The sequence below is a fragment of the Protopterus annectens genome, chromosome 6.part0 (assembly GCF_019279795.1).
Source record: "Protopterus annectens isolate FY-2018-M chromosome 6.part0, PAN1.0, whole genome shotgun sequence".
Classification (NCBI taxonomy): Eukaryota; Metazoa; Chordata; order Ceratodontiformes; family Protopteridae; genus Protopterus; species Protopterus annectens.
In genome coordinates this window covers 143,289-155,000 of record NC_056737.1, presented here as the reverse complement: position 1 = coordinate 155,000, position 11,712 = coordinate 143,289, and the positions used below count along the sequence as shown (strand labels likewise).

Here is an 11,712-nt window from a genome sequence, read left to right as displayed (position 1 = left end):
TAGTATAGGCCATGCTGAGATAGAGGGGAATCAGATGAATGGGAACCACTGAAGACAGAATATTATGATAATGGCATAAGAGGGTCTCACAGTTAGTGGTTGCTTGTGATGGAGAAAGAGAATGTGCGGCATTTCCTCTGTGCACAGGATTAAGGTAGTGAGCTTGTTTACAGTCTCCTTATTGTAGCCCAGGATTTGATCCCTTAAAGCTCCATTTGCCATCTGAGATTCTAAGCAACTCACTTAACTAGACAGCACTTGGTAATTGAGAAAAACTGGGATAGGTTCCTTAATCCCATGCATGCACTTGCCTGTGAACCTATTTCAGTTTGTGCTGTCACTCTGGCATGCAGGAGTCCACACCTATAAACCTGCAAGTTACAGATTTAGCTTCCTTTTTTGGGTTTCAGGCCCTGCTAATCAGTGAACCACTTATGTCATAGAAAGTGTTCAGATGTCTAAAAAGCATGCAACACTCACAAGAAAATAAATATTATAAAGGAAAATAAACAAAAGAAATAACATCTTTATTTACATTTCAAGAAATTTGTCATGTTTGGAACATTGTCTTTTTTCTTTTGTGAGTCACCATTTTCAAATGTGTGGTATATTTTGTTTTATATATGTATATGTATATATGTGTGTGTGTGTATGTATATATATATATATATATATATATATATATATATATATATATATATATATATATATATATATATATATGTATACAAAAAAAAAGTCTCTGTGGTATCCCCGAAGTCTCAAAACAACCCACTAAACAAGTGTAGTGGGTCCAAAAACAAAACAGTGTAAGGAACTTCTCTGTGTGGAAGATTTTCAGTCCATATATCTCTATATCTTCCATTTATCTCTAGTTAATCAATCACTGTATATTAATCAGATCAGACAAAAGTAGTAGAAGTAGTGAAATTAAACTCATCTTAAATTAAAAAAAATATATATATATATATATATATATATATATATAATTGTACAGAATTATATACACTCGCACACACATATATGTATATATTTTTTTTCAATTTTTAGGATAGAACAGTGAGGATTAAATCAACTTTTTCAACCTTTACCCGATGGAACCTTGAGACTTCACCTAACCCTGATGATAGTGTTATGATGGCACTAGCATGGCCTGAACTTGCAGAAGCTGTAAGTAACATTTTTTTTCCTAAGTCGCATGTGGGATTGCACCTTTATGTGAAGTTTTTTTATATGTTCAGGAAAGAGAACAAATTTTTTTTTTTTTTTTTTTTTTTAACTCCACTGAGCATTTTTAATGGAAACTGATCCATATCTAGAATGTGTTCATTTTATTCTAAATACACAGCATGCCTATCTTGTTGACTGGTAGAGGTATGTTGCATACACTAAAAATAATAAGGTACTGCAACTCAGGAATTTTGTATTCAGTGTTCACTGTTAGTGATATTTTCTGCCATTCTGTTTGCACCTCTTGCTGGTTTGAGATTAGTTAGGAGGCTAATGGATGATTTGTAGAACACCTTTGTGAAAGATCTTGTAAGGTTTTAAAATTGATTTTACTGCATTTTTTCCATTTGCTTGTAATGTTACCATTTTAACATGAAATGCATCTTAAATAGAAATGCTGCTGCTATATTTGTGGCCGAACTCGTTTAAAAACTGTGTAGCAAGTGTTCTTTTAGTAGAAAGGACTCTTGTGATCAAGTCTGCACTGCTAGTGGCTCCAAGTTATGGGTACCAGTAAAAACTGAGAGAAGTAAACCATAGGAAAGCTAAATCAGGTATAATGGTACAGACTTCAGACAAGCTTTAGCAACTAAATGTGTAAGAAGGTACGGCAGAAAAACAGTATGGAACACTCAAAACTGCTTTCAGAGACAGAGAAAGAAAGGTAAAAAAAAAGAAAACACCCTTGTCAGAAAAATATGGCAGCAAAATTTTGGAGGACAATAACTAAGTATAAAAGAAATGCTGTGATTACTGAGACTGCAGGCACGAACTGGATAAAATCTTCGCTTTATTCAACACTCAAATAAAAGCTGAACGCCAGTAACCATATCGTTTTTCATCAGACTTCATCAGATGAATTGATTAATTATCTTAATTGTATTTATACAACTTACTATTTTAAACAGTTGTATACATACAATTAAGATAATTAATCAATTCATCTGATGAAGTCTGATTTGTGTGGATGAAAACGCATAGTTGGACTGAAGGCGTTCATGTGCTTTTTATTTGCGTGTTGAATAAAGCGAAGATTTTATCCAGTTCGTGCCTGCAGTCTCAGTAATCACAGCATTTATTTTGTATTTATTTGTGGATTTTGAGTGCTTCCACTTGTTTATTTATCAAGTATAAAAGAACATAAAGAATGGGGTAGTCAGAAGTTGATGATGAGTATGGGTGTGGTTTTGGTATGGGTTGATTAAATGTTATGGGGCAGTGGTAACTAATGGAGGTAGGGAGTTTGTTACAGATTTAAGGGTGTGTCTTTGATAATCAGGCGGTCAAGTAGGGAATGATTGCCTGAGTAAATGGGAGGAGTGAAGTCTTTTATTAGCTAGGGGAGCCTTAAGTATATCTTAAGATGCCTTCTTATTCAGCAGATTTTGAGACCAGTAGGTTAATGCTGAAATTTCCTAAGAATATATTTTTTGTAGTTGTGGGAAGAGTCTATGGTGTCTGTAAGCAAAGATTTGAATTTGGAAATATTTGGTGGTGTAAGAAGTTGTTATTCATGAAAGTATTTCATAACAAATGGCTATATAGGTTCTGTTACTGAGAAGAAATCAATCTCTTATCTTTTGCCCAGCATTGAATATGTAGGTATAATTAGGGAAGCAGTAGCTAAAGTCGGGGGTGTCTACTTTTACCAAGGATTAGAAAGTGTGTAGGATGTCTGGATTATTGGAGTATAGGAAGGGTTGTAGATCTAATTTGTTTAAGAATTTGCCAGCATTCATCATAGCAATTTCATGTGAACTTGTTTGGGGAGAGGAGTAAGGTATGCATGCAGATCTGGTGCCACATAGCTACATAATAAAAGAATTTGAATGAGTGGGTAGGTTATTATAGATTTTTTGTGGTTAAGAACTTATTGGTTATTATTAAGGAGGCTTTTGGGGGAGAAGAGAGGCTGGGTGAAGCTATTAAGGATGTGATCTTGATGACATAGTAGTGGGAGGTTGTGGATAGAGGGATAGTTGTGCAGGTAACTGAGCTGACTCTTAGTGTGTGACCATGCTATGTGGCTTCTGGGTATTACTTCACAGGAAGTGTCTCGCCAAACTCTTTGGCTTTATTTCCACATAGTTCTTTCATCTTAAGATCTGCTCATTTCCATGTTGCAGATGTCAGTAGGACATTGTTTAAGGGGGGGGAGAGAGAGAGAGACACCATTGTCATGTCCTTGCCACAGGAGTATTCAACAGTCAGCTCATAGTTCTGTTTTGGTAATTTCTAGAGCTGCAGTAAGACCCCGGTTTGGAAATATTTTTAACTTTTATTCGAATAAGTAAAAATTACAAGAAAAGCCTAGTCAAGCTAGATTTTCCACTGTATTTGTAGTTTATACTTGTTGGTTTGTCTGTGTGACCTTGTTACTCATTGTTTTAACTTTTAATGGAATGTTTCATTAGCTAATTTGCACATTAGATTTTAAGACACTGAAATCTTTTTGAAGACCAGTGTTACCCTTTTAAGTTCATTAACATACTACAAAAGATGGTTGACACTAAGATTCTAGGCAAGCTAAAGAGACCCCAGAATAGTTTCTTTGAGCTTTGCTGCTTTCTTTTATTTTTTTTTAATTTTATTTGTTAAATTGGTAAACCCAGGAGTACTGTGGAGGTGGAATGAATCAAACCCATACCCTTGACTACAAGAAGTAGCTTCATTAACAGCTCAGAGCCCTATTCTTTTGTGCTTTGTGACAGAGAGACGGCCCTTTTATGTTATCAGCATGGTCAAAGATCTCTCTAGAGTTGTCTAGGATGTACATACAGTAATCCCTTCCCTCTAGGGCATGTACACCTCCCTTACTGGCCAGTATATGATCTATAGCTGTACAGTTTTGCAGAACTACCATCCATACTGCAGTCAGTTGTATAGTTACTTCACTAATGTGCTTGCAGTTTCATTGATAACCTTTTCAAGAATAGTTGAAAGCAGCCTCATATCTCCAACAGCATGGTCTATTACAATACATGAAAAAAAAAAATCTCAGTTTCTGAGATTTCTCAAAACATAAAATCATTTCTTGTTGAAATTTATCACAGCGTATTGTGCATCACACTATATCATATTTCAGTGAAATATATACAGCACTGTAGTAAGCTGAATTAAATGTAATTTTAAAAAATGTGATTGTTTCTTATTGTATAAAACGTACAGAATATAAAACTGCAAAGTGTACTAACCTTGTCATTCTTTCCAGTGGAAATGCAACAGAACTGTATGAAACTGAAACTAAATCTGCTTCTGAAATTTGCACAAATTAATGTGTAGAGCTATACCTTATTTAGACTTAAAATACTGCTTGCAACTATTTTCAAGTAGAGAGAAAGCAGCTGTTGATTAGCCATTTCTCCATGGTTTCATTAGTTTACACAAATGGGCAGCATTTGCAGAGAGAACTCCAGTTTAATTGTGGTTGAGAAAATTGTGTAACTGCTGTTTGGATGTACTTGTCACACGTAGATAAAAAATCAAGTGTATCCTTATTTACTGGTAGTGATGGATCCAAACAAACTGTAGACTTCTTTCATATGCTACTTGTTTATTTAAACACATTTATTTTTGCCTTTATGCAAGTTTTTAGTTGTTTCTATATTTGGTCTATATTTTGTTTTGCAAAGTGCATTGCTGGGTTCTGTTTATTTCAAGTGAAAAATTGTATTATTGGATTTTAGAAGCTTGAGGCTTGGCAATTTATTAAAGTATAAGTGTAGTTTGTAAATTTAGTGGTTTCTCAACTGTTGGCTTTCACCTTTCAAAGAGTTGCTGTTTACGCTGTTGCTATCAAACAGATATTTAACAGTTGGCTCATTTTAAGGGTAAGCAGTGATTGTGTTCTTGGTGTACTACATTGGTCTTGCTGGTGGCAGTGTCAATGTAAAGAAAGGGGAAGGGGTTGTTGATACTGGAGTGCTATCAGTAACCCTTCTTGGACTACATATTGTGTTTATGTGCAAAATAATCTTGGACGTGTTTTTAGTTAGTTTTGCTAAGATAGCACTGGAAGGCACTGGGCTTGGAAGATATAGGTCATATCCTGGTGAAACATTTATTACAGTGACCAGATGCAAATCAGAACTTATAAAGTTTATTTGGGTGTGCCAGGTGCTGACTGTTATCCAAGACAGCAGGGCACATTTTTAGTATGCTGTTAAAGCCAGAACCCTGTCTCATATTTGGTGGTTAGCAGCGCAGATTGTGAGACTGTAGCCCCTGGGGGAAGTGGAAGGGATAATATGCCCATTTATTGCACAGACCATAAATAATGTGAAAGAGTTCTGTAATGCCATTTACCCCTTGACTCTGGCATTGAGTGAACCATTTTCTTGGGTAGTTGGTCTTGATATTTGTTTGAAGTCCTAGAAGCATGAGTATGGTTTCCCATGGCAAGGCACAAGTCCACCTATCCAGCGTTTTTTTTTTTTTTGCAGTTAAAGTCCTTGGTGCATTGAAGTGGGGCACTCTTTTTCAGTGTTAGGGTCACAGCCAGTCATAATATCCAAGCAGTCATAAATGTGATGTTGCAGTGGAAACAAGTGTGTAGTAGCAATAGTAATAGATTAATAACATAGTTACCGGTTTCAGTATTTAAGGCCAACACAAATTTAGTTGAAATTTGTAAGTTTAAATCTTATGGTATGCGGAGAGAGAGGTTACTTTGGGACATAACTTTCCCCATGCACCTTTACCATATCTGACCTGTACACTAATTGCTGTTTGACTTGAGGATTACTTTCTTGGAATTCACAATGTCTTGATCTTTTGGCTCTGTACATTTCTTGTAGTATAAAGTGTGGATCTACATTTGGCTTGATCAGCACTTGACTGTGTTGGTAGTGGTGTTAATGGGCTCTTGAGATGGCTTTCATTGGTGCAGATGTCCTTCAAGAATGCAACTGCAGTCATAACATGTGGGTTGTCCTGTCTCAGGCAGCCCTCGATCGGCCGGATTCCAGAGTCTGGGTCCGACGTCGGCTGATGTCGCATTTCTCTCCGACGTCAGAGCGGCTGGAGTACATAAGCATCAGCCAACGCCATTTTCTTCAGTCTTTCTTGCCGCGCGGTGCCCAAAGCAGAAGCAGTTCGCAAGTGCCGGTCGGTCAGCTCCTGTATTCTACAATACCGAAGTCATCAAAAAAGATAAGTACCCCGTTGGGGACCTTTTCTTTCCTCAGCCGATGTCAGAAATTACTGGAAAAGTTAACAATTGTCTTTTTTGTGGTAAACAAATACCTCATAAGGATTTCCACTCTTACTGCCTCCCTTGCCTGGGCCCAGACCACGACGTCTCGGCTTGTGTAGCCTGTGCTCGCTTCAACAAGCGCACTCTCAGGTGCCGGGCGGAGTTCGCTGAAGATTTTTTCGGCGATAATTTTGCTTACACCATGCCGTCGGATCTTCCGACATCGCAAACTCCCAAAAAGCGAAAAGACCGGGACCGACATCCTCGGCCACGTCTACCACCGACTCCACGCCAAAACCTAGCGAGTGCTCGTTCCCCTGAGACTGTCTCTCCACCGCCCGAACCGAAGACACCGCATGACCGACGACTCCGATTCCAGACATTACTCCGCCAGTTATAGATTTTCCTCCGGATACCGAAACCGAAGAAATGCCCGAGACCATTTCTGTAGACAAGGTCACTCCTGCACGTGGAGCTGCCAGGCCTCCTATGACCATGTCTATTAAGGCCTACACTAGGGCTAAGGCAGCCAGCAAAACAAAGCATATTACTTCTAAATCCTTACCTCAGCCGACTCCGGAGACACAAATTATGTCCATGGCTGCTGATTTAATTTCTATGATTAGAGGTTCACAGGCCCATCCTGAGAGAGCATCCCAGCCTCCTCCTGATAAAAGGCCCCGGGTTGAACCCTCTGACCCTACTCCTTCTGATGAAGATTCTGAGGGCTCTGTCCACTCTGATAGCCAGGAAGAGCTTTTCCAGACCTATGAGGACTCGGATGCAGAAGATTCCATCCCTTCGGCCTCCCCTCCTGAGGATATTTCTTTTGGGGAAGTTCTGCACACCATGAGGGAACATTTCAAGTGGCAAGGTCAGGAATATTCTGATTCTAGGAAACGCTTTAGGACTTTCCTTAAGCCTCAGCACAGGCCCTTAGTTATTCCTCCTATACTTGATGTTCTGGATGATTTGTATTCTGACTCTAGTGCTACCCCTGATTCTCTTCCTCCTGCTCCAGCCAAGCCAGACAGGTATTACAGGGTCCCAGAAACTCATTCCCATTTATTCAGGGCCCATACTGCTGATTTGGAAACTATTTCACAGGGGCCTAAAGGAGTTTCAGCCTCCACCTCAAAAATCCTTTGCCCTCCAACAGGGAAGCTAGGTCATTAGAGAGATGGGGCAAAAAGGTTTACACATCCACTACCTTATCTATGAGAGCTTTAAATTGCCTTTTTCATATGTTACAATATCAGGATTATCTCTTAGAAGATTTACAAAAAACATTAGCTTCTCCTGATCCTTTAGACAGGAAGACTTTGCAGGAAGCTGTACATAACACTCAGCAAGTAAGCAATCACTTCCTGCAGTGTGGATATGATGCACTGGAAGCTTCATGTAGGGCAGCTGTGACAGGGGCAGTGATTCGTAGACATGCTTGGTTAAAAGATCAACCTCTACCAGATCATGTAAAAGCAAAACTTCTAGATGCACCTTTGGAAAAGAACAAGCTTTTTGGTGCAAATGCTAAGGATGTATTAAAGACCATCGAAGAAAAAGCAAAATCAGTTCAGACTGTGAAAGATTTCCTCCAGGTTCAACCCCCAGATTCAGTAGGAATTGGCCTTCAAAAACTGGTCCTTTCCTAATCCAGAAAAGTTTCAAAGGGTAAGAACAGACGTGGCGAGGAAGAGGCCAATAGAGAGGCCCTTACAGGGGACGACAATGGCAGCCAGGAAACCAAAGAAGTGACAGGGGTTTCACCTGCCCAACAACCACAAACTCAATGACTTTCCTCTACTACCGCCTACCAGGGAACAACTAGAAGCCCCTTGGCGGGAAATTATCTCTGTTTGCAGAAAACTGGCACAGACTGACAAAGGACAAATGGATTTTGGACATTAGAGACAGAGGGTACAGGTTTCATTTTCATACCTTACCAAGAAAACAAGGCATGCCAAACCTACCACAAAATCAGAGGGCAGAGGCTATCAAGCAAATCACTCTGCTGACTCGAATGAAAGCAATAGAAAGAGTTCCACAACAAGAACAAGACCAGGGGTTTTACTCAAGACTGTTCCTTGTTCCAAGAAAAGAATCTCAATGGAGACCAATACTGGACTTGTCCGCATTAAACACCTTTCTCATAGTACCAAAGTTCAAAATGCTGACTCTACAGCAACTCCTTCCCATGCTGGGCAAGGAGTCGTGGCTGATTACTCTGGACCTCAAGGAGGCATACCTGCATGTCCCTATCAGACACTGCTGCAGAAGATACCTCAGATTTCTTGCAGGACCAGAGCATTATCAATTCTCAGCATTGCCATTTGGCTTATCTACTGCGCCCAGAGTATTTACAAAATGCCTGGCTTCAGTAATTGCTCATTGCAGGCTCCAGGGTATACAAATTTACCTGTACCTGGACGACTGCCTCATACAAGCGGACGACAAATTGCTGTTGACAAAAAACCTGGATTATGTCATACGATTTCAAGCTCTGGGATACACAGTCAACTTCCAAAAGTCAAGACTGCAGCCATCCCAGCAAATAATCTTCTTAGGAGCCAAACTAGACACAGCCTCTCAGATGGCTTACCTGACAGAAGACCAGCAAGAGAAGTTAACTCATTACTTCAAAGGTTTAGCAAAACTCACCCAGATGACTGCAAGGAGATTCCTACAGGCCCTGGGTTACATGGCATCCTGCATTCTACTGGTTCCATTAGCAAAACTACACATGAGAAAGCTTCAATGGTACCTAAAAAGCATTTGGTCTCAACACAGCAACAACTTGGAGGCAATCATACCACTCATTCCATGCCTACAAAAGGAATTCCTATGGTGGGCCTCGGTGAGCCAGGAAAACACAGGTATGTCATTCAAGAAACCACAGATAACACAGACCATGACTACAGACGCCTCAGACCTTGGATGGGGGGGCGCACATGGAAGGCAGGTGTATACAAGGGCAATGGTCTCCAAAGGAAACACATCTGCATATAAACCAAAAGGAAATGCTGGCAGTAATGCATGCCATCGAGGCTTTTCAACACCAACTCCAGCAAGGCCATTTAATGATACGGACAGACAACACCACTGTGATGTGGTACATAAACAAGCAGGGGGGCACCCACTCTTACCCCCTTTGCAGACTGACAATGCAGCTTTGGGAGAAATCACTGAGCTTAAACATCCAGTTACAATCCCAGTTTGTTCCAGGAAAAGACAATGTGTTGGCGGACAGCCTAAGCAGGAATTTCACATATCCACACGAGTGGAGGTTACATCCGAAGGCCTTCAGACAGCTCACTTCGACATGGGGCAAGCCAGAAGTGGACCTATTTGCCTCTCACCTCAACCATCTTCTACCAAAGTTTTGCACAAGGACTTACCATCCAAAAGCTTGGAAAATAGATGCCCTCTCATTCAACTGGAACTCCCTAGCAATCTATGCATTCCCACCTCTGCCACTGATGACCTCAGTATTACTAAAGATCAAAGCAGAGAAGCCCAAGGGAATCATAATAGCTCCGGATTGGCCAAGACAACACTGGTACCCACTACTACGGAGCATGTGTCACACCAGGAGGTGGGCCCTCCCCCAGTGGCCTCTACGTTTGACTCAACACAATTTCGAAACACTGCATCCAAATCTTCAGACACTGCAGCTAACAGCCTGGGAGATCCCATAAATAACTTCAGCTTATCTCTTTCCAAGGAAGTTCAGTGGATACTAACAGAGGCTCGAAGACCATCCACCAGAAAGGTTTACTTAGCAAAGTGGAAAAGATTCAGCAATTGGAATACCAGCAAGGGACATGATGCATCATTGTTGAACATCCCACTCATCTTGGAATATTTGGCAGATATGTTAAAGAACGGCCTCTCATATTCTTCCATAAAGATACATGCATCTGCTATTTCAGCTAGATACAACACTGATCCTCCTGTTTTTTCTCACCCCTTACTAAGACAATTCCTCAGGGGAATCAAGAACATTAAGCCACCAAGAAAGGCCCCAGTGCCAGCCTGGGACCTCAATTTTGTCTTAGAAAACTGACTCTACCTCCATTTGAGCCAGCAGCTTCAGTTGACTTGCAATTTCTCTCATGGAAGACAGCTTTCCTATTGGCAATTACCTCAGCAAGAAGGGTTTGAGCTACAGGCCCTAATGGCAATACCACCCTTTATTATTTTTCATAGAGACAGAGTTTCATTAAGGACCAACCCTACTTTTATGCCAAAGGTGGTATCTAGGGTTTCTTTAAATCAAGCCATTCATCTGCCTGCTTTCTTCCCCTGTCCTGAGAATAAGGTGGAAAGACTGTTGCATACCTTGGACATTCACAGACAACTTCGATACTACCTGGACAGAACCAAGGCCAGTAGGAAGTCTGAACAACTTTTGTAGCTTACGCCCTGCAGTCCAAGGAAAAGCAATTTCAAAACAGACTATTTCTAAATGGATTGGACATTGCATCAGATTCTGTTATTCCTTTCATGGAAAGACTGTTCCAGCCAATGTCAGACCACATTCCACCAGAGCTACAGCCACCTCTACAGCATTCTTAAGAGGGGTGCCTCCCAAGGACATTCTAGAAGCTGCTACATGGAGCTCCGTGCATACATTCTCCAAACACTACAATCTCCCTCTATACTCCAGATCCAGAGCAGGCTTTGCTTCGGCAGTCCTGCAGGGCTTGATTGCCACACCATCTCTTTCCTAGAGCATACCTCCTCCCCCAGCTAAGCTATGGTATTCTACCCACATGTTATGACTGCAGTTGCATTCTTGAAGGACATAGTACAGATGTCCTTCAAGGATGCATCTGCAGTCCTAACATATGGGTTGTCCTGCCTCAGGCAGCCCTTCGGTCAGCCGGATTCCAAAGTCTGGGTCTGGCATCGGCTGATGTCGCACTTCACCTGACGTCATAGCTGCTGTGAATTGGGTATAAAGGCATCAGCCGACGCCATTTTCCTCAGTCTTTCTTGCCGCGCGGTGCCCGAAGCAGAAGCTGTTTGCAAGTGCCGGTCGGTCAGATCCAGAGATTTCTACTACCGAAGACTTCTAAAAAGCTAAGTACCCCATTGGGGACTCTTTCTTGCCTCAGCCGATGTCAGAAAAAGTAAATAATTGTTTAACTTGTGGGAAACAAATACCTCATAAGGATTTCCACGCTTCCTGCCTTCCTAGCTTAGGCCCAGACCACGACGTATCAGCTTGTCTAGCCTGTCCTTCCTTCAACCGACGGACACTTAGACGCCGGTCACAGTTTGCAGAG

General features: G+C 40.9%; 1 protein-coding gene across 3 annotated transcripts in view; it reads left to right on the top strand.

Annotated features, from left to right (window-relative positions):
- The window catches only part of RNASEH2C (ribonuclease H2 subunit C), a 336,545-nt gene that overhangs the window by 199,340 nt on the left and 125,493 nt on the right, over positions 1-11,712 (top strand). For all 3 annotated transcript variants that reach the window (XM_044073772.1, XM_044073771.1, XM_044073773.1), the window contains exon 4: positions 1,051-1,170. In XM_044073772.1, coding sequence (XP_043929707.1) covers positions 1,051-1,170 — 120 coding nt within the window. The remainder of the gene's footprint in view (positions 1-1,050; positions 1,171-11,712) is intronic.